Source organism: Lactuca virosa, chromosome 1, assembly GCF_052849685.1.
Source record: "Lactuca virosa cultivar CGN04683 chromosome 1, Lactuca_virosa_CGN04683_v6, whole genome shotgun sequence".
Taxonomy (NCBI): Eukaryota; Viridiplantae; Streptophyta; class Magnoliopsida; order Asterales; family Asteraceae; genus Lactuca; species Lactuca virosa.
In genome coordinates, this window is record NC_136426.1 from 101,261,639 (window position 1) to 101,286,628 (window position 24,990).

General features: G+C 34.0%; 1 protein-coding gene across 1 annotated transcript; it reads left to right on the forward strand.

Moving 5' to 3' along the window:
* Positions 1 to 15,874: 15,874 nt before the first annotated feature.
* On the forward strand, positions 15,875 to 20,152 carry LOC145153638 (peptidase uncH-like). Its single transcript, XM_079075487.1, has 18 exons — positions 15,875 to 16,232; positions 16,316 to 16,503; positions 16,579 to 16,683; positions 16,764 to 16,835; positions 16,927 to 17,074; positions 17,310 to 17,392; positions 17,476 to 17,531; positions 17,616 to 17,746; positions 17,833 to 17,923; positions 18,013 to 18,301; positions 18,381 to 18,482; positions 18,660 to 18,745; positions 18,829 to 18,951; positions 19,084 to 19,153; positions 19,245 to 19,336; positions 19,407 to 19,511; positions 19,620 to 19,735; positions 19,907 to 20,152. Exons 1-17 carry the CDS (start codon positions 15,910 to 15,912, stop codon positions 19,731 to 19,733), a joined length of 2,178 nt encoding a protein of 725 aa, XP_078931613.1. The 5' UTR covers positions 15,875 to 15,909; the 3' UTR covers positions 19,734 to 19,735; positions 19,907 to 20,152.
* Positions 20,153 to 24,990: the final 4,838 nt, after the last annotated feature.

Consider the following 24,990-nt stretch of genomic DNA (forward strand, 5'->3'; position numbering starts at 1 on the left):
TCTAAACCGACAAGTTTTGACCGTAGGATGAAGTAAAATCGCATCGTAGGGACAACAACGGACTGAGACTGGGTCGGGTCATACTATGGTTTCTTGAAATGGGTCGGGTCATAATATGGTCGGGTCATCAACTTTTGTTTCAATATAATATAATAATGTATTTTAGTTTTTTTTTTTTCTGTTATACATCAAAAGCTTAAATCTTTTTTACACAAAGTTAGGTACGCAACAAAGGCAAACATTCAGATAGCATGATCCTAACTTTCGACCCGGGTCACCACATTCTTCCTCCTCATGAAACAAATTTTTGGTTGCGACAATTTAACTTGATTCAAAAAATTGGACTATTAATTTCGGGTTTTTTTCATAATGTGTAAATGTCATACCAAATCATAGTTTGTTTATGATGATTGTAACCTATGCAAATTATTTTGAGTGGTTCTCAATATTAGAATGTTCTAATACTCAATGATGAATTTCTATAATTATATAAAGATTGGGTTGGTATATGATGTATGAACAAATGAACGATTTTTGGTCAATGAATATCTTGAAAAAAAAATATGACAAGACCGTAATATGTGTTATTATTTTAAGTTGTATTTAATTGATAAAATAATGATATTGGAGTGTTATTGGCTTCGTTTTGACCTAAAAACTGAAAAAAAAATAAAATAAAATAAAAAATGGACCGTTAACACCCATACGATATGGGGTGAATGGTGGTGATGATGGGGGCGGTACCACCATTTCGTGAACATGAGTGGTCGCAATGGTGAGGGTTCAGCCCATGGGAAAAAAAAAAGAAAAAGAAGAAGAAAGGAAAAAAAAAAAAAAAAAAAAAAAAAAAAAAAAAAAGGAAAGGAAACAACACAAAGCAAAAGAAGAAGAAGAAAGGAGCTAGGTAATTCTAAAGAGGAGACAAGGAAGGGCAAACAAGTTTTGACATATGATTTCACCATAGAAGAAAAAAAGAAAGAGAAAAGCATGGGAAAAAATGAAAAGTCGAAGCAAGTTTCGAATTCAATCACATAATCACATGTCATACCTTTAGTCCCTAATTTATGTTCTATGTTTCATAATATAACCCCATTTTAAATTTCTTTATCTTTTCATACTTGCAGAAATAACACAATAACCCTTTGAATTTTCCCAATTGCAGAGTAAATTAGAGTTTTAGTCCCTATGGTTTGGACTGATTCACAGGTTTGATCCAATCTTTGAAAAGTTGATAACTAACATCCCTATGATTTAAAAACATGGCATAAACAGTCCTTCCGTCTAAATCCGTTAGAAAAACTCTGTTAAATATGTATAAAATGACCACCCATTTTATTATTTTATTATTATTTTTTAAATTTTTTAATCATTTATATGTATTAATGGCTACCAACACCTCACAAGAAACCATCACCTCACTATCGTTCCTCCTTTCTATCTGATCATCTTCTCACACACATCTCCCGTGAACATCAATCAACCACAAACCACCATCTAACCACCGTGCTTCTTGTACGCCCAACGTACTCCTCATACGTCCAGCGTACGAGGCCCCGGTCTCACGAACATTCCCTCCTGGTACGCTAAGCGTACACCAGTGTACGCCCGCATACTTCACTTCACACTAGTACTCCCCGCGTACTCCCTATGTACGCCCGGCGTACTAGGGTTACCCTTAAACCCTAAAATACTCCAAAGGCAATATCTTCTTCATTATACATCCGATTTCGACGATCCTTATATCCACGAAAAGGTAACGAGAAGCTCTACGTTTTTATCAAATCACACGCGCCTTAAGATTTCCCGAACAAAAATCCAATTTTCATAAAAGCCCGAGCGGACACTTTACCAAAATACCCCGTGGCTCCAAAACACAAACCGCGCACCCGGATCATCTACATTACATCACCCACATATTGGCCTTGGCTAAATGTCTTTACGTGTTATGTGTGCATATTATTTGTGTTCTTGATATTTATGATGGATGAACAAAATATACATGTTTTATTTGATTTAAACTGTATATGTATTTTATACCAATAAAAATATTGGGTAAAGATGGGTAGATGAATGATGAGAGATGAAAGATGATATAGATGAACATTGACAGCTATGGACTTAGTGTCTGATAGATAAACCCTGACAGCTATGTACTTAGTGCCAAATAGACAAACTCTGGCAGCTATGGGCTTAGTGCCAAATAGACAAACCCCGACAGCTATGGATTTAGTGCCTTATAAATGAACATTGATAGCTATGGACTTAGTGTCTTACAAATGAACGTTGACAATTATGGATTTAGTGTCCTATAATGTGACATCCCCATTTTCACGGATAGAAAAGACCGATTATGTTTATGCTTTATAAAAATCAGAGTATCTCTTTTAATAAAAGTGTTACAGAATTTGTTCCCAGAAAAACATGATAAATACGTTATCAAAGCATTTCCGAAGAATGTATTTTTATTCATTTTCAAAACCTTGGGATGTCATCGTCAATACAGAAACATAAGCATAAACAGAACTTACATTTATTTACACTAGTGATCTACATCTCTTTTAAATCTCTCAGTGTAAAGTAGCTTCATATCGACACCTGTGATATAAATAAGCTTGAGTGGGTCAGGTTGGGAAACCTGGTGAGTACATAGGGTTTTCAACCCACAATAATATAATCATTATGTTTAATCATCAAACAATCAATCAACCCAATTACCCATCCCCATTATCTTATTTACTCTTAAGGATTCACCCTAAGAATAAGCTATTCCTCGTTCATTCATTCCTAAGGATTATCCTAAGGAATAGGCACGAAATATATCGTTGCTAATGACACATCTGTCAAGCATAGCTGCTAATATTATCACTTAGGCGCAGCTGCCAAAATTGTGACATTCTTTATGGGGCGCATCCGCCAGTATAGTCCTTTAGGCGCATCTGCCGGGGTTATGAGGTTCTCTATTAGGCGCTTCTGCCGGTAGAGTCCTTTAGGCGCATCTGCCAGGGTTTTATTGACAGTATCGTTTTCGAGAATCCACTCGCGATACAGGTCGATGGGTTTTTAGAGTACACCAGTGAACACATCGTTCACAACACCTACAGGTTGCGAGCCTGCTAGTGTTCCACTAGACTGTCTAGAATAGTCCGTGGTTGTCATCCATACTCTGCTAGATGACGAGGCCAGCATTTGGAAAAAGGCTTATCACATCGTCGACCTCTCACCCTTACCTCATGGTCTATATTACCTCTCAACTTATCGTCCAACTCATATTTCATCTATCCATGTTTTACACAACATATTATGTAGATATAAATACATATACAGTTTAAATCATATAAAACTTGTATAAAATCGTTCATCCAGCATAGATAGCATGTATACAGATAATATGCACACATAGCACGTAGTTTATATAAAATACTTCATATTTATGTGTAAGATGAAAGAGACTATGCACTCACTTGTTAAAGTGATGATTCCAAACTCGGACAGCGCTTCGCTTCTTAACAATATAATTTCCTTCGACGAAACCTAATATTATTACCACCAGATTTTAGTCTAATATTTACCGTGACTAATTATTAGTCTTAGCATTATTATTATTATATAAGCGTTTAAATAATATTTTCCAACCACTATGTACAGAGAGGGGCCAGACATAAAACACCGGAGGGCAGGACCATTTTGATGACCACCCATTTTATTATTTTATTATTATTTTTTAAATTTTTTAATCATTTATATGTATTAATGGCTACCAACACCTCACAAGAAACCATCACCTCACTATCGTTCCTCCTTTCTATCTGATCATCTTCTCACACACATCTCCCGTTAACATCAATCAACCACAAACCACCATCTAACCACCGTGCTTCTTGTACGCCCAACGTACTCCTCATACGTCCAGCGTACGAGGCCTCGGCCTCACGAACATTCCCTCCTGGTACGCTAAGCGTACACCAGTGTACGCCCGCGTACTTCACTTCACACTAGTACTCCCCGCGTACTCCCTATGTACGCCCGGCGTACTAGGGTTACCCTTAAACCCTAAAATACTCCAAAGGCAATATCTTCTTCATTATACATCCGATTTCGACGATCCTTATATCCACGAAAAGGTAACGAGAAGCTCTACGTTTTTATCAAATCACACGCGCCTTAAGATTTCCCGAACAAAAATCCAATTTTCATAAAAGCCCGAGCGGACACTTTACCAAAATACCCCGTGGCTCCAAAACACAAACCGCGCACCCGGATCATCTACATTACATCACCCACATATTGGCCTTGGCTAAATGTCTTTACGTGTTATGTGTGCATATTATTTGTGTTCTTGATATTTATGATGGATGAACAAAATATACATGTTTTATTTGATTTAAACTGTATATGTATTCTATACCAATAAAAATATTGGGTAAAGATGGGTAGATGAATGATGAGAGATGAAAGATGATATAGATGAACATTGACAGCTATGGACTTAGTGTCTGATAGATAAACCCTGACAGCTATGTACTTAGTGCCAAATAGACAAACTCTGGCAGCTATGGGCTTAGTGCCAAATAGACAAACCCCGACAGCTATGGATTTAGTGCCTTATAAATGAACATTGATAGCTATGGACTTAGTGTCTTACAAATGAACGTTGACAATTATGGATTTAGTGTCCTATAATGTGACATCCCCATTTTCACGGATAGAAAAGACCGATTATGTTTATGCTTTATAAAAATCAGAGTATCTCTTTTAATAAAAGTGTTACAGAATTTGTTCCCAGAAAAACATGATAAATACGTTATCAAAGCATTTCCGAAGAATGTATTTTTATTCATTTTCAAAACCTTGGGATGTCATCGTCAATACAGAAACATAAGCATAAACAGAACTTACATTTATTTACACTAGTGATCTACATCTCTTTTAAATCTCTCAGTGTAAAGTAGCTTCATATCGACACCTGTGATATAAATAAGCTTGAGTGGGTCAGGTTGGGAAACCTGGTGAGTACATAGGGTTTTCAACCCACAATAATATAATCATTATGTTTAATCATCAAACAATCAATCAACCCAATTACCCATCCCCATTATCTTATTTACTCTTAAGGATTCACCCTAAGAATAAGCTATTCCTCGTTCATTCATTCCTAAGGATTATCCTAAGGAATAGGCACGAAATATATCGTTGCTAATGACACATCTGTCAAGCATAGCTGCTAATATTATCACTTAGGCGCAGCTGCCAAAATTGTGACATTCTTTATGGGGCGCATCCGCCAGTATAGTCCTTTAGGCGCATCTGCCGGGGTTATGAGGTTCTCTATTAGGCGCTTCTGCCGGTAGAGTCCTTTAGGCGCATCTGCCAGGGTTTTATTGACAGTATCGTTTTCGAGAATCCACTCGCGATACAGGTCGATGGGTTTTTAGAGTACACCAGTGAACACATCGTTCACAACACCTACAGGTTGCGAGCCTGCTAGTGTTCCACTAGACTGTCTAGAATAGTCCGTGGTTGTCATCCATACTCTGCTAGATGACGAGGCCAGCATTTGGAAAAAGGCTTATCACATCGTCCACCTCTCACCCTTACCTCATGGTCTATATTACCTCTCAACTTATCGTCCAACTCATATTTCATCTATCCATGTTTTACACAACATATTATGTAGATATAAATACATATACAGTTTAAATCATATAAAACTTGTATAAAATCGTTCATCCAGCATAGATAGCATGTATACAGATAATATGCACACATAGCACGTAGTTTATATAAAATACTTCATATTTATGTGTAAGATGAAAGAGACTATGCACTCACTTGTTAAAGTGATGATTCCAAACTCGGACAGCGCTTCGCTTCTTAACAATATAATTTCCTTCGACGAAACCTAATATTATTACCACCAGATTTTAGTCTAATATTTACCGTGACTAATTATTAGTCTTAGCATTATTATTATTATATAAGCGTTTAAATAATATTTTCCAACCACTATGTACAGAGAGGGGCCAGACATAAAACACCGGAGGGCAGGACCATTTTGATGACCACCCATTTTATTATTTTATTATTATTTTTTAAATTTTTTAATCATTTATATGTATTAATGGCTACCAACACCTCACAAGAAACCATCACCTCACTATCGTTCCTCCTTTCTATCTGATCATCTTCTCACACACATCTCCCGTGAACATCAATCAACCACAAACCACCATCTAACCACCGTGCTTCTTGTACGCCCAACGTACTCCTCATACGTCCAGCGTACGAGGCCTCGGCCTCACGAACATTCCCTCCTGGTACGCTAAGCGTACACCAGTGTACGCCCGCGTACTTCACTTCACACTAGTACTCCCCGCGTACTCCCTATGTACGCCCGGCGTACTAGGGTTACCCTTAAACCCTAAAATACTCCAAAGGCAATATCTTCTTCATTATACATCCGATTTCGACGATCCTTATATCCACGAAAAGGTAACGAGAAGCTCTACGTTTTTATCAAATCACACGCGCCTTAAGATTTCCCGAACAAAAATCCAATTTTCATAAAAGCCCGAGCGGACACTTTACCAAAATACCCCGTGGCTCCAAAACACAAACCGCGCACCCGGATCATCTACATTACATCACCCACATATTGGCCTTGGCTAAATGTCTTTACGTGTTATGTGTGCATATTATTTGTGTTCTTGATATTTATGATGGATGAACAAAATATACATGTTTTATTTGATTTAAACTGTATATGTATTCTATACCAATAAAAATATTGGGTAAAGATGGGTAGATGAATGATGAGAGATGAAAGATGATATAGATGAACATTGACAGCTATGGACTTAGTGTCTGATAGATAAACCCTGACAGCTATGTACTTAGTGCCAAATAGACAAACTCTGGCAGCTATGGGCTTAGTGCCAAATAGACAAACCCCGACAGCTATGGATTTAGTGCCTTATAAATGAACATTGATAGCTATGGACTTAGTGTCTTACAAATGAACGTTGACAATTATGGATTTAGTGTCCTATAATGTGACATCCCCATTTTCACGGATAGAAAAGACCGATTATGTTTATGCTTTATAAAAATCAGAGTATCTCTTTTAATAAAAGTGTTACAGAATTTGTTCCCAGAAAAACATGATAAATACGTTATCAAAGCATTTCCGAAGAATGTATTTTTATTCATTTTCAAAACCTTGGGATGTCATCGTCAATACAGAAACATAAGCATAAACAGAACTTACATTTATTTACACTAGTGATCTACATCTCTTTTAAATCTCTCAGTGTAAAGTAGCTTCATATCGACACCTGTGATATAAATAAGCTTGAGTGGGTCAGGTTGGGAAACCTGGTGAGTACATAGGGTTTTCAACCCACAATAATATAATCATTATGTTTAATCATCAAACAATCAATCAACCCAATTACCCATCCTCATTATCTTATTTACTCTTAAGGATTCACCCTAAGAATAAGCTATTCCTCGTTCATTCATTCCTAATGATTATCTTAAGGAATAGGCACGAAATATATCGTTGCTAATGACACATCTGTCAAGCATAGCTGCTAATATTATCACTTAGGCGCAGCTGCCAAAATTGTGACATTCTTTATGGGGCGCATCCGCCAGTATAGTCCTTTAGGCGCATCTGCCGGGGTTATGAGGTTCTCTATTAGGCGCTTCTGCCGGTAGAGTCCTTTAGGCGCATCTGCCAGGGTTTTATTGACAGTATCGTTTTCGAGAATCCACTCGCGATACAGGTCGATGGGTTTTTAGAGTACACCAGTGAACACATCGTTCACAACACCTACAGGTTGCGAGCCTGCTAGTGTTCCACTAGACTGTCTAGAATAGTCCGTGGTTGTCATCCATACTCTGCTAGATGACGAGGCCAGCATTTGGAAAAAGGCTTATCACATCGTCCACCTCTCACCCTTACCTCATGGTCTATATTACCTCTCAACTTATCGTCCAACTCATATTTCATCTATCCATGTTTTACACAACATATTATGTAGATATAAATACATATACAGTTTAAATCATATAAAACTTGTATAAAATCGTTCATCCAGCATAGATAGCATGTATACAGATAATATGCACACATAGCACGTAGTTTATATAAAATACTTCATATTTATGTGTAAGATGAAAGGGACTATGCACTCACTTGTTAAAGTGATGATTCCAAACTCGGACAGCGCTTCGCTTCTTAACAATATAATTTCCTTCGACGAAACCTAATATTATTACCACCAGATTTTAGTCTAATATTTACCGTGACTAATTATTAGTCTTAGCATTATTATTATTATATAAGCGTTTAAATAATATTTTCCAACCACTATGTACAGAGAGGGGCCAGACATAAAACACCGGAGGGCAGGACCATTTTGACATATAGCACTTCTGAAATCCAACAACCCTATGCGGACCTTTAAACCAGATTCCCCGTACCGTGAGTGGTTAAAAAGATATTATAACGACACTTATATAACTCATAATAATAGCCCAAATATTTATTATAAGGTCCTAATAACATTCATATATTGAAACATAAGTTATACTAAAGATAGGGTAGACGTAGCTTACTTACAGCGGGTTTTTCTCAAAATCGAGTTTCGCAGGAGCAGCGTTCCCGAGCCAAAAGGCTCTTTTCTCGGGGATTCGGGAGCCTCGGGGCTTCCTTCGGGTGCTAGGGGGTTTACCTAGACTTTAGGGGGGGTTTGGGGCTTTAGAGAGAGAAAGTAGAGAGAGAAAGTAGAGAGAGAAAGTAGAGAGAGAAGAGTTTGGATGGTGTGAAGAATGAGGGAACCCGACACCTCTATTTATAGGCTGAATTCCTGATCGAATCGCCGAGTCCATGCCACATGTCAGCTTTCTGGTGGCCAAACGTGTGTGGCCTGTATTGTGCCACGTCACCCCTTTTGCAGCAGCACCCTGCCGACTTCTAAACCCCGTAACTTTCGCATACGAGCTCCATTTTCGACGTTCTTTTTTTACACGCGTAGGTAAAAACAAGATCTACAACTTTCATTTAGACTCCGTCGGCTAATTCTCGACCGATCCTAAATTTAACAGTAGGAGGACATTAGATTGTTAAATGACCGCGAAGAATTCGTAACTCCTTCATACGGACTCCGTTTTCGTCTGTCTTTTTACCATTGAGTTCCTATTAATGAGATCTTCAACTCTCATTTAGGTCGCATAATCCAAAAACCGCTCGAACTAAAATTCAAGTTTCGGGTCGTGCACTATTAAGCCAAATCTTAGAAAATTCATAACTTCCTCATACGAAGTCAGATTTGGGTGTTCTTTTTTTGTATGTTCTTGTTTTAACGTATACTACAACTTTTGTTTAGATTACTAAGTCTAAAAGTCGTTCTATCGTAAATTCACTATTTACGCTTCCCGTTGTCGTGCCGGTTTTGCCGTAAAACTTCGACGGGCCATAACTTCTTCGTTATAACTCGGATTTCGGCGTTCTTTATATGTACGGAACCCTTGAGACATATTCTACAACTTGGTTAAAATTATTTATTCTAAATAATCTTTTGTCGAATAGTCGTTTTCGACCCCCTATTATCTCTAAATTGACTAGTCCGGATCTACGGGCGTTACATATAAATGGATATCGGTAGCTATGGACTTAGTGCCTAACAAATAACACCAACCGTTATGGACTTAGTGTCTGTTGGATGAACCCTGACAGCGATGGGCTTCGTGCCTATTCCTCAGGACAATCCTCAGGAATGAATGAATTATGAATAGACGATTTTCAGGGTAGATCCTTAAGAATAAAGAAGATAATGGGGATGAGAAGTTGGGTTAATTGTTTGACGATTAAACATAATAATTATATTATTGTGGGTTGAAAACCCTATGTACTCACCAGGTTTCCCAACGTGACCCACTTAGTTTATTTGTATCACAGGTGTCGATACGAAGCTACATTACACTGAGAGATTAAATGAGATGTAAATCACTAGTGTAAATGAATGCAAGGTCTGTTTATGCTTATGTTTCTGTAATGACGATGACATCCCAAAGTTTTAATATAAACAAAATACATTTCTTCGGAAAATGCTTTGATAATGTATTTATCATGTTTTCTGGAAACAAATTCCGCAATATTATTCTTTAAAAATGAATACTCTGATTTTCAAATAAGCATAAATAAATTTTTTAAAATGACCGTGAATTTGGGGATGTCACACTTAAGGTCCTTAAATAGGGTACAACACACTTAAATTAGGGTTTCCTTCGATCCTCGTACACCCAACGTACTCCTCATACGTCCAGTGTACGAGGCCTCGGCCTCGCGAACATTTGCTCCTGGTACGCTAAGTGTACACCATTGTACGCTCGCGCACTTCACTTCACACTAGTACTCCCCGCGTACTCCCTATGTATGCCAGACGTACTAGGGTTACCCTTAAACCCTAAAATACTCAGAAGGCCATAACTTCTTCATTATACATCCGATTTCGACGATCCTTATATCCACGAAAAGGTAACGAGAAGCTCTACACTTTTATCAACTCACACGCGCCTTAAGATTTCCCGAACAAAAAACCAATTTCCATAAAAGCCCGAGCGGACACTTTACCAAAATACCCCGTGGCTCCAAAACACAAACCGAGCACCCGGATCATCTACATTACGTCACCCACACCCAAACGGAAAAACGATTCGGGACAGGACGTTACACCTTTAATATCAATCACATCAAAAGGGTTTATTTTTATTTTTATTTTTTCCTTTCTGGTGTCTTACTTTTATAATTTATTATCATTATATAATTATTATTAATAAAAAAAAAATTGTACTATGTTTGTGTTGTATAAAGAGTTGTTCATATTTATACAGTCGTGCGAATTTATACAGTCGCTCGGATAGCTTACATGGGTTCGAATAATTGATAGGCCTTCAAATTATTATTAATATTAGTTCTTATTTATGATAATAATGAAAATTAGTTAAAAATTGATAGGCGATCTAAACTTCAGGGATCATTTATGTAAAATTAGTTAATAAGTAAGTATCATATATTTTTCATAATTGTATCACACCTTTCATAATCAAATAGCAATGCGAATTATTCAGTAAATGAAACGTTATAGGAGAAAATTATAGGGGAAAACTTTAGAGTGTTCGACTGGATGAAAAACTTTATATGGTACTCGATTGGATGTTTATTTTCCGCATAATACGTATAATACACCATACATTTTTAATACTCAAACTCTTATTGTATCCGATGATTAATAAAAACAAATTTGCTTTATTATTATTATTTGTTTTATTGTTATTTATAATAATAATACTAATAATAATATTAAAAATAATAATAATAATAATACTAATAATAATAATAATAATAATAATAATAATAATAATAATAATAATAATAATAATAATAAGTCAAATAAATTATATAATATTAATAAAAAACAAGACGATAAAAAACAAAATAGATTAAAAACATATATATATATATATATATATATATATATATATATATATATATATATATATATATATATATATATATATATATATATATATATATATATATATTAGTGGTGTACCCGCGCGTTGCGGCGGCCGCGAATAGTTTTGTTATGGATAATAGTTCCCGGATGTCAATTAGATTACCTTTCGGTGGATTGAGATTGTGGTAGACGATGAATAATTTATTTTTACAATTTGTTTTAGGTAGATATGGAGATGGTATGGCTAAACATTATTGAAAATATGTTTATGATGTGGTTAAAAAGAAATGACAAAATGTCTTTGATTTTTCTTTCGAAGGTGGATAATAATTTCACTATATAAAATATGCTATATATTGCAATGAACACGAAATGCATAAACTAATATCATTTACTTTCGATGACTAAGGTTTGTTCTTTTTTTCTTATTCATTTTTGAATGTAAAAAATGCCTTAACCAGTAATGAAATGTGTATAGATAAAGTTTTTATAGATTAAATATGTTTATGTTTAAGTCGTCTAAATATAGACAAAAGACCAACTATTAGATCGGTTACCATCAAATCATACAAATAATAAGAAACAAACTATTTCAATTAAAACCTTAGGATTTTGTATTATTTCATATCTTAAAGCATGAAAACCTTTTTCAACCAAACAAGTTTCAGCTTCAGACATGCTGGATTCACCTCAACTTATCTATAATTGCAGATTTCAACGTTGGTAGTGATAGATTACTCCTAATTTTCACATGTACTTTAATTGCAGATTTCAATTTTTGGAACGGGGTTGGTAGTTAAATAGTTTCGTGCTCATGTTTTTGTTATTTATGTTTAGAGGTCTTGTGACTGCTCCTGTTAACAATCCTCCTTATGTGAGCATTTGTTATTATTGGAAAAACTATCATTGGTATTTTAAACGTCTATGTTAATTAAATATAGCTATTATGGTGGATACTTGGCTAATGGTTAGAAACATACATTTAATAAATTTTAATGCAAAAATAAGATATTCTTAGATAATATGTTCGAATATGATAAAAGATTAAATTGTGTTAAATTGAAATCACCTTATAATTACACATTTTAATCAACTTCAAAATAATATATGTCCCGACTTCAATTTTCAAACTCTTGAAAAAGGGTGTCTCACAATACCGATAGCCAACGACCTAATGATGATAGTTAAATATGTAATCTTTTGACATGTTGAATCAGTTTAACATTTTTTAACGCATCTTCATCTTTCGTTCATAGCATTGTTGTGTCCTTGGTCACTATAGTTTTTAGTTTTCAAGTACATGTGGGTTTTAATCTTTAACTTTTGCATACTACAGTATACAGTGTTGTAAAACTATATAGTTATAGTTTTTTATTTAATCTTTTTTGATTATTCTTTAAATAAGTTGAAAAAATATAAAGGATACATGATGAAAGGATATATCTCATTTGAAATACATTTTTTTTGAATTTATGTATAACAATTTTGTCTCATTTGCCAAAAAATTATACAACATTGTTAAAGCCTATCATGAAGCTGCAATTTTATACAATTTTACATATTTGGTCACTCGTTAGAAAAAGACAAATAAAACAAACTAATTAAAAAGTATTCATTTATATTTAATTAGGTAATTATGTTAAAATATTAATAACAAAGATAAAATTTAACAATCTTTTAAATTAGAAACTTCATGATCATATAAAATAAAATAAGGATAGACAGGCATAATATAGATACTACCAAAAGCTAAAGCCTAACATGAAGCTGCATACACTACAAAAACAATTATGTCATTTTAGATTTCTAAGCAAACTGAAAAGCAATTGGTGTTGTTTGATACCAACGTAGCTAGTTAAAAGAAAGAGATCAAAACTTTTTATTTAATTTCTTAATTATTAGCATTCAGCAGCAACAATGAGCTCGTGTATGAGACTAAATGATGTCCTCTTTCCTGATTATTAGCATTCAGCAGCAACAATACATAGTTCAAATAGACTTGCCTGGGTTGCATCCTCCTCTTCCTTGTTTTTGAAGGTGCTTGATGTAGGGATTAAAATTTAAATGAAAATAAAATGCCGAAATTGGTTTGTATTCCCAAATTCCATTGTTTATTAACAAAAGTAAGCTACTATGAAAATGTTATAAAGAATCCAATTCAAGAACTGATGAAATTTGAAAGGGTCCATTGCAGAGCATATTCCAGTAGAATAAACTATTAAAAATAATGGATCTACTTTATTGACAATGAATTTCAAATACAAGTTAAAAAGAGAGGTAAGGAGATTTTGTAAAATAAAAACATTTGAATAATAACCCCAGTATGTTTTATGAAAAACATTCTTCATGAGTTGAAATTCAAAACAACAAAATTGTTTAAAATAGAGAAATGTTCTAAAACACACAAGTTTCAACCACATATGCAAGAAAAGGATGAAACCAGAGATTAACATTCTACATTGGCTGTTAATAACATTGCCCTTACTATTGTAGGCCACAATAACTTTTTCAAGACCTTTTTCTTGTGTTTAGCTAGTTGAAAACATAACAATGAAGCTATCAGTAGGTAGACCTTTAAAATAAACCCTATAATATATAACCAACGGAAATCAAAAGCATATTATTTTCATAAAAATACATAAACCCTATATAAAAATGACCGACCATCTTTACGTTAATTTCTATAATCGATCTCATACGAACGAAATCATAAATTATAATAGGATGTGCAGAATTATCAACAATTTTGCATATCATTTTTAGAAACGAAAAAAAAACACAACAAATCGGTTTTGCAGAAAGACAAGGAGTAAATCAGAAAATCAGAAAATGAAATCGATTGTGCAAAATTCATTTTCTATCATCGATCTCAAAAGGACGAAATCAGAAAAATCAATAACAGAAAATAAAGTCAACTTTGCAGAAAATGGATTCAAAAATAAACCTAGAGCGGACATCTTTGGCTGTAGGAAGAACGAAGTCAGAAAATGGGAAGCGCTGGAACAGGGTAGAGGCTAGAGACGCATGACAGACTTATAAAAACTGTCAGTAAGCAAAAACTCAATGAGAACCCTTTGTATCTATATAAAAAAGAAGGAGTTTTCATGACGCAAACCACATAAACTATAATTAGGAAACATAAATCCCTAAATATTGACATAAACTATTGTAGTAAGTTCATTAGGGCTCGCTTCCAAGATCTTACAGAAACAGGAATCAAAATTGCATTAAAAAAAGATTAATCCGAACTGGGGAAAATCAAATATGCATAGCAAATAGGGAGAGGGTTTGTCTATAGAACGGAGGAGAGATGGGAGCGTGTGTGTTGGAATGTGGGATTAGGGTTTTCACTTAAAAGGAAGGGAGGGGAACCAAGGGTCAGGCCGTCCCTGTTTGGTGGGCGGGAAGGATCTAATCCATTTGAAAATAGGTACCGTGACATATTTGTGTTGAAAGTGTTTATGGTTTATAAGCTCTAATGGCTTATACTATAAACTTAATTCATAATACTTGAATCTTATTGGTTTAAAGCTATTCACTTGGATGATCATTTATTCAATCTTACCCATTCAAATCAAATCTAATGTCCAAAAATCAATCTCCTTGTTTTTTAAGACTTTGATCTTAAAATTTAAGGGTCCCACTATTATATATGTATTATATATATATATATATATATTTATATATATATATATATATATATATATATAAAATACAATTAATAATGAGATGGTGTATACAGTACCTTCTTTTTTTATCGTAATGTGTCGTTTCATTGACTCTTTGATTATGATACCTGACAATTATTAGAGATAGTTTGACATATAAAATATGATTAATGTTATAATAGGGTAACGATGTATTCAAATTGTTTTAAAAATATCATTAAACTAAAAAAAATGTTGTCAAAATGTAGCAAAAATTAACTTTTGTTTTTAAAATATCATTATGACCTACGATAACACTTTCTCTCGGTCATAATGATATTTTAAAAACAAAACTTATAGTTTGTTACCTATAATGTCTTTTTAGTTCAATGATATTTTTAAAACACTTTGTATATGCGTGTTCGACACAGAACATTTGAGAGTTTCGAGCTTCTAGCGTTTGACAATACGTTTTGTTTTGAATAGAAAGTCTCGTTCGACACTACAAACTTCTAGCGTTTAGTTTAAATAAAACGCTCCAAATCTAAATGTTATTTCATGTAGCGTTTAACAAATCGTTACAAGCTACAAGCTACTCGCTATCAACTAATTTTACCGAACAGGTCCATGATATTTTGGAAGTTAATATTTTCATTTCATATTTATCTTTTTTTTATCCATATTTATGTTTATTATTTTAGCTTTGTACATATAAATAGCAGAGGCTATTTTCCCTGTCAATGGCACTTTCGGCTATAGCAGCCGCCGTTACCACCACCAGTCGCCGCCCAATTCTATCACCATCATTATCAAGCAGCCTCACTACCACCCTTTCTCTACTCTTCATCAGAAAACACTCTCCTCATCACTCTCGGAAGCTGATAACTACAATGGCGGCTTCTTCAACGCTTACACCGGAGCAAAAAATCACCGCACCATACGGTTCATGGTCCTCTCCCATCACCTCAGACGTCGTATCAGGAGCCTCCAAGGGTCTGGGAGGCACAGCCGTCGACTCTCACGGCCGATTGTTCTGGCTTGAATCACGTCCTTCGGAATCAGGGTAAGTGTATAGCTTTATCAGTTAATTAATCGTTGACTTCTTCTCCGAAGCCCTAACTGTTATATTATTGTTCATACTTTCAGACGATTGGTTATAGTTAAAGGGGGAAATGACGAAAATGAAGAAACCATTGATGTAACACCCAAGGAGTTCTCAGTGCGTACAGTTGCTCAAGAATATGGTGGAGGTGCTTTCTCAATTTCAGGAGGCACTGTAGTTTTCTCCAATTACAAAGATCAGACACTTTACAAACAGTCACTAGATTCAAAGGGTTTGAACTTATCATAATCATATCAGATGGATTAACTTATAACCATATATCTAAGCTCTTCTTTTATACCTGTAGATTCTGCACCCGTGCCACTTACCCCTGATTATGGTGGACCTCTAGTGAGCTATGCAGATGGAGTTTATGACACATCACTTAATCGATACATCACTGTTAGGGAAGGTACATTGTTGACTTTTTACATACTTTTCTTTAACAATTTATCTTTAATCACTAATTTTTGTCATATGGCTTCTTGTTAGATCGACGTGGAAGTAGCTTGGATGCAATCACAAGCATTGTATCAATAGAACTCGGTGATAATGGTGTTAAAGGTACTGTTACTCATTTAATTTTTCTCTCAATTCAGACATGATGATAACTGATAATAATGATCTTTTGATTGTTTCATATGGTGATATGTAGAACCAAAAGTGTTAGTCAGTGGAAATGATTTCTATGCATTCCCTAGACTTGACCCTGAAGGAAAAAGATTGGCATGGATTGAATGGAGCCACCCTAACATGCCATGGGATAGATCTGAACTATGGGTTGGCTATATTTCAGATACTGGGTAAACACTAAACACACTGCTTATTTTATTTATTTGTTTCATGCCAATATTTTAAATAACCAGAAAGTAAAAAAGATTTAACATTCTTTTGTGGATGTGGTTATTTGAAATCATGCATTTAATTGATTTTCCATCCTCTTTTCTTGTAGAATAAAACATTTAACAATTATCTTGACAAATTGGTATGTCTGTATGTATACCTTTACAATACTGCAAATTTTGTTACTTTGTGCAGAGATGTGTACAAACGAGTATGTGTTGCAGGGGGCGATTCTGCCATTATTGAATCTCCAACTGAACCAAAATGGTCTGATGAAGGTAAATAATTACACCTTTTATAATTTTAATTTTATAAATGTTCACACTAATTCAATTGCATTATGTATCTTTTTTTACTGCAGGAGAATTATTCTTTGTGACAGATAGAAAAACTGGTTTCTGGAATCTTCACAGATGGGTAATTTCAGAAATTTTTTATATTTTTATTTAATGAAACGTTTTTTATCATCCGTTTTCTGTAATTTATGTTACAATGTAACAGGTTGAATCTGATAACACAGTGGCACCAGTGTATTCACTAGAAGCTGAGTTTGCAAGACCATTATGGGTTTTTGGCATGAACTCTTATGAAATTCTCAAGGAACATAAAAACTTAATTGCTTGTAGTTACAGGTAATTATTTAAGTAATTTATTACTTAAACTTTTGCATCACCTCATTTTGTTATATTCATTCCATTTCATGAGTTTAAATATTCAGGCAAAGAGGAAGATCATATCTTGGAGTTGTGGACAAAACTAAGAACACATTATCCATTCTCCAGATTCCTTTCACAGATTTGATGAATATTGTAATCTCAAGTTCTCAATACACTTTGTATTTTCTAGTTATCTATTTCTTCTTTTTATGTTTTTATTAATTAAAAAACATTTTATGTAGACCTCAGGTGTACGTTGCCTGTATGTTGAAGGTGCATCTGGAGTTCATCCTTTATCAATAGCTAAGGTGACTTTAGATGACGTGGCATCAAATGTGGTTGACTTCAAGATTGTTTGGTCTTCTTCACCTACTAGTTCACAATACAAATCTTACTTCAGCTCCCCAGAATTTATTGAATTTCCAACAGAAGTCCCTGGAGAAAATGCATATGCATACTATTACCCCCCAACAAATCCTAATTATCAATCCAGTCAAGAAGAAAAACCTCCATTGCTATTAAAAAGCCATGGTAATCATTTTAATAGACACAGAAAAATCAAATCTGCAATTTTTATATTTTAAATTTTTTTTATGGATAATAAAAACAGGGGGACCCACAGCTGAGACACGTGGCATCTTGAATCTTCAAGTCCAATTTTGGACTAGTCGTGGTTGGGCTTTTGTGGATGTGAATTACGGTGGAAGTACTGGTATGTAAATATAAACCAAGGGTAAAATCGTCTTTTTTGTAAAAGTCAAATCTGTAATTATAGACATACCCATCTTGAATAATAGGTTAAGGGACCAAATCTGTAATTATAGACATACTATAGGGACGATTTCTGTAATTTACTATATTTGAAATTCTTCTACATTATGTTTTGAAGGGTATGGTCGGGAATTTCGTGAAAGGCTTTTGAAACGATGGGGTATAGTGGATGTCAACGATTGTTGCAGCTGTGCTCAGTTCTTGGTATTTTACATTTTTACCCCTCATACAGTTTCAAGATAATTAATTATTGTGATACATTTTAATTGTTTTTTTTTTAATTACAGGTGGATAGTGGAAAAGCAGATGCTGGAAGACTATGCATCACTGGAGGCTCTGCTGGTGGTTACACAACTCTAGCTGCACTTGCATTCAAGAAAACATTCAAAGCTGGTGCTTCTTTATATGGTGTAAGTGGTCAACCTTTGACCAAATACATATTTTATAATTTTATTGAAAGTGTTCAACTCTTGAGTTATATATATATATATATATATATATATATATATATATATATATATATATATAAAATATGTGAACAGGTAGCTGATTTGAAGTTGTTGAAAGAAGAAACTCACAAATTTGAGTCGCGATACATGGATAATCTTGTTGGTAAACTAAATATTATTTATTTTTTTTATTAAACTTGAGTAAATAAATAAATTATCTAGTGTCAGTTAATTAAATGTTTAATTTGCAACAGGGGGTGAAAAAGAGTTCTTTGAGAGGTCACCTATCAATTTTGTGGATCAATTTTCTTGCCCTATAATTCTGTTTCAGGGATTAGAAGACAAGGTTTGTGTTTTTAAATGAATAAATAAATTATATTGAAATGATTATTTTTTTTTAATAAATTGTTGGGCAGGTTGTGCCACCTGATCAAGCAAGAAAAATATATAAAGCTTTGAAAGCAAAAGGGTTGCCTGTTGCTTTAGTGGAATATGAAGGGGAGCAACATGGTTTTCGTAAGGTTGGAGATAAATAATGTTGTTTTTAATGAATTATTGGTTTTATTACGTGAAAAGAAATTTTATTGGTTTGATTTGTGATATGTGATATGTGATAATGTGATATGCAGGCTGAAAATATCAAATTTACACTAGAACAACAAATGGTGTTTTTTGCACGTTTGGTGGGAGGATTTAAGGTGGCTGATGAAATTGTTCCCATCAAAATTGATAACTTTGACTAAAGGTTTGTTTTTCATTTCATTCTGTGTATAAAATATATGCAACATTTGATTTGAGAAATGGTTAAATGCAATTAGTTATTTTGAGTATTGGTGAGATCTTACTACAAAATTGGAAAATCTTATGAACAAAAAATAATATACTCTCAATATGTTCTTTTGCTTACACTTTTCAGACTTCATCACTTCAGTTCTCAAGACTCATGTCAACCATGGCGCACAGAAAATCCTCCATGTCATCAACTTTATTTTAGAGGATTTTCAGAGTGTTTAAATGTAAAATTCTGAGTTATGGGGCTGAGTGTCCACCTTTTATTGTGCTTCTGTTTGATTTCAATGTCAGAGGTTGCTGTAGCCTGTAAGTTACAATCATACAGATTATGCATTGTATATAAATAAGCTGGACTTTTTTTTTTCCTAAATATTTCAGTAAATCTGATATGTAGGCCAAGTTTTTAGCTTTTATAACATCTGCCAAATGGTCTTGGATTTAGTTTATATCTTGTACTTTTAGACTCATCTTTTTTTTTAATCCGTTCTAAAAAAACGGGTATTCAATCCTAGATGGCATCAAATCAAATATGGAAATGTGTAGGTACTGTGTCCACGTGACACTCGATTGAAAAAAAAAATCTGTTTAAATTATATGCACACAGCATGATTAGGCATTATTTTGTTCTGTTAATTTTATTTATCAACACCACAAATATGTTGAAAATTTGCAAAATAGAATGTCATATGTGACGCAGAGCATGATTAGATACTATTTTATCCGGTTGAATTACATTCCATTGGCTTCATAAAAGTACAAAAATTATTTTGTTCTGTTGAATAGAATAATTAAAATAAGTGACTTAAGAGCAAATTGATAGTTATTAAAATAAGATATTCCTGTTGAATAGAATAATTAATACATGAAGGAAGGGATGAATGATGAATCTTAAAATGTTGATTTTGAAAGTATCAACTATAAACTGAAACAAATCAGTTTCAAGTATTTAGCATTCTGCATTCCCTATTAACAATGTATTAAAGTAGATGTAGTTGGGTTTTAAGCTCATTACGCGGACCTTTAAACCAGATTCCCCGTACCGTGAGTGGTTAAAAAGATATTATAACGACACTTATATAACTCATAATAATAGCCCAAATATTTATTATAAGGTCCTAATAACATTCATATATTGAAACATAAGTTATACTAAAGATAGGGTAGACGTAGCTTACTTACAGCGGGTTTTTCTCAAAATCGAGTTTCGCAGGAGCAGCGTTCCCGAGCCAAAAGGCTCTTTTCTCGGGGCTTCGGGAGCCTCGGGGCTTCCTTCGGGTGCTAGGGGGTTTACCTAGACTTTAGGGGGGGTTTGGGGCTTTAGAGAGAGAAAGTAGAGAGAGAAGAGTTTGGATGGTGTGAAGAATGAGGGAACCCGACACCTCTATTTATAGGCTGAATTCCTGATCGAATCGCCGAGTCCATGCCACATGTCAGCTTTCTGGTGGCCAAACGTGTGTGGCCTGTATTGTGCCACGTCACCCCTTTTGCAGCAGCACCCTGCCGACTTCTAAACCCCGTAACTTTCGCATACGAGCTCCATTTTCGACGTTCTTTTTTTACACGCGTAGGTAAAAACAAGATCTACAACTTTCATTTAGACTCCGTCGGCTAATTCTCGACCGATCCTAAATTTAACAGTAGGAGGACATTAGATTGTTAAATGACCGCGAAGAATTCGTAACTCCTTCATACGGACTCCGTTTTCGTCTGTCTTTTTACCATTGAGTTCCTATTAATGAGATCTTCAACTCTCATTTAGGTCGCATAATCCAAAAACCGCTCGAACTAAAATTCAAGTTTCGGGTCGTGCACTATTAAGCCAAATCTTAGAAAATTCATAACTTCCTCATACGAAGTCAGATTTGGGTGTTCTTTTTTTGTATGTTCTTGTTTTAACGTATACTACAACTTTTGTTTAGATTACTAAGTCTAAAAGTCGTTCTATCGTAAATTCACTATTTACGCTTCCCGTTGTCGTGCCGGTTTTGCCGTAAAACTTCGACGGGCCATAACTTCTTCGTTATAACTTGGATTTCGGCGTTCTTTATATGTACGGAACCCTTGAGACATATTCTACAACTTGGTTAAAATTATTTATTCTAAATAATCTTTTGTCGAATAGTCGTTTTCGACCCCCTATTATCTCTAAATTGACTAGTCCGGATCTACGGGCGTTACATATAAATGGATATCGGTAGCTATGGACTTAGTGCCTAACAAATAACACCAACCGTTATGGACTTAGTGTCTGTTGGATGAACCCTGACAGCGATGGGCTTCGTGCCTATTCCTCAGGACAATCCTCAGGAATGAATGAATTATGAATAGACGATTTTCAGGGTAGATCCTTAAGAATAAAGAAGATAATGGGGATGAGAAGTTGGGTTAATTGTTTGACGATTAAACATAATAATTATATTATTGTGGGTTGAAAACCCTATGTACTCACCAGGTTTCCCAACGTGACCCACTTAGTTTATTTGTATCACAGGTGTCGATACGAAGCTACATTACACTGAGAGATTAAATGAGATGTAAATCACTAGTGTAAATGAATGCAAGGTCTGTTTATGTTTATGTTTCTGTAATGACGATGACATCCCAAAGTTTTAATATAAACAAAATACATTTCTTCGGAAAATGCTTTGATAATGTATTTATCATGTTTTCTGGGAACAAATTCCGCAATATTATTCTTTAAAAATGAATACTCTGATTTTCAAATAAGCATAAATAAATTTTTTAAAATGACCGTGAATTTGGGGATGTCACACTTAAGGTCCTTAAATAGGGTACAACACACTTAAATTAGGGTTTCCTTCGATCCTCGTACACCCAACGTACTCCTCATACGTCCAGTGTACGAGGCCTCGGCCTCGCGAACATTTGCTCCTGGTACGCTAAGTGTACACCATTGTACGCTCGCGCACTTCACTTCACACTAGTACTCCCCGCGTACTCCCTATGTATGCCAGACGTACTAGGGTTACCCTTAAACCCTAAAATACTCTGAAGGCCATAACTTCTTCATTATACATCCGATTTCGACGATCCTTATATCCACGAAAAGGTAACGAGAAGCTCTACACTTTTATCAACTCACACGCGCCTTAAGATTTCCCGAACAAAAAACCAATTTCCATAAAAGCCCGAGCGGACACTTTACCAAAATACCCCGTGGCTCCAAAACACAAACCGAGCACCCGGATCATCTACATTACGTCACCCACACCCAAACGGAAAAACGATTCGGGACAGGACGTTACACCTTTAATATCAATCACATCAAAAAGGTTTATTTTTATTTTTATTTTTTCCTTTCTGGTGTCTTACTTTTATAATTTATTATCATTATATAATTATTATTAATAAAAAAAAATTGTACTATGTTTGTGTTGTATAAAGAGTTGTTCATATTTATACAGTCGTGCGAATTTATACAGTCGCTCGGATAGCTTACATGGGTTCGAATAATTGATAGGCCTTCAAATTATTATTAATATTAGTTCTTATTTATGATAATAATGAAAATTAGTTAAAAATTGATAGGCGATCTAAACTTCAGGGATCATTTATGTAAAATTAGTTAATAAGTAAGTATCGTATATTTTTCATAATTGTATCACACCTTTCATAATCAAATAGCAATGCGAATTATTCAGTAAATGAAACGTTATAGGAGAAAATTATAGGGGAAAACTTTAGAGTGTTCGACTGGATGAAAAACTTTATATGGTACTCGATTGGATGTTTATTTTCCGCATAATACGTATAATACACCATACATTTTTAATACTCAAACTCTTATTGTATCCGATGATTAATAAAAACAAATTTGCTTTATTATTATTATTTGTTTTATTGTTATTTATAATATTTTTATAATAATAATACTAATAATAATATTAAAAATAATAATAATAATAATACTAATAATAATAATAATAATAATAATAATAATAATAATAATTATAAGTCAAATAAATTATATAATATTAATAAAAAACAAGACGATAAAAAACAAAATAGATTAAAAACACACACACACATATATATATATATATATATATATATATATATATATATATATATATATATATATATATATATATATATATATATATATATATATTAGTGGTGTATCCGCGCGTTGCGGCGGCCGCGAATAGTTTTGTTATGGATAATAGTTCCCGGATGTCAATTAGATTACCTTTCGGTGGATTGAGATTGTGGTAGGCGATGAATAATTTATTTTTACAATTTGTTTTAGGTAGATATGGAGATGGTATGGCTAAACATTATTGAAAATATGTTTATGATGTGGTTAAAAAGAAATGACAAAATGTCTTTGATTTTTCTTTCGAAGGTGGATAATAATTTCACTATATAAAATATGCTATATATTGCAATGAACACGAAATGCATAAACTAATATCATTTACTTTCGATGACTAAGGTTTTTTCTTTTTTTCTTATTCATTTTTTAATGTAAAAAATGCCTTAACCAGTAATGAAATGTGTATAGATAAAGTTTTTATAGATTAAATATGTTTATGTTTAAGTCGTCTAAATATAGACAAAAGACCAACTATTAGATCGGTTACCATCAAATCATACAAATAATAAGAAACAAACTATTTCAATTAAAACCTTAGGATTTTGTATTATTTCATATCTTAAAGCATGAAAACCTTTTTCATTCATGAAAATAAACCAATATGGGAGAACATCATAGAATGGTCATATTTTGAACAAATATCACAAAATATTGTAATTTCGCAAAATGAATTTGTGAAATACCGATTGCCCCCACAACCATCCACACTACCTATTTTCTATTTTTGATTGGTCGTATTCCTCCATTCCACTAAAAAATGGGAACAAACACCCACACATACACGTTCTAGAAACTAGAATATTAGTATTCCTATAGTTATAATCATTCATATCCAAGATTATACACTAATGAAAAAATTAAATTAAATCCTGGAATATGATTATCGGGCTATTATATTAAACATGTTTTGAGTGGATTAGAAAAACTGCCCGAACCCGATCCAATTAATCCAAAGCCCAATAAAACCCGTCCAAACAACACCAAAACAAAAGAGAGGCGTTTTTTGAAAGAATCCCATTATCATTATCATTAATGACATAACAACTCGTTCTTATAACACAAAACAAAGAGAATCGAAACTACGTGTATCA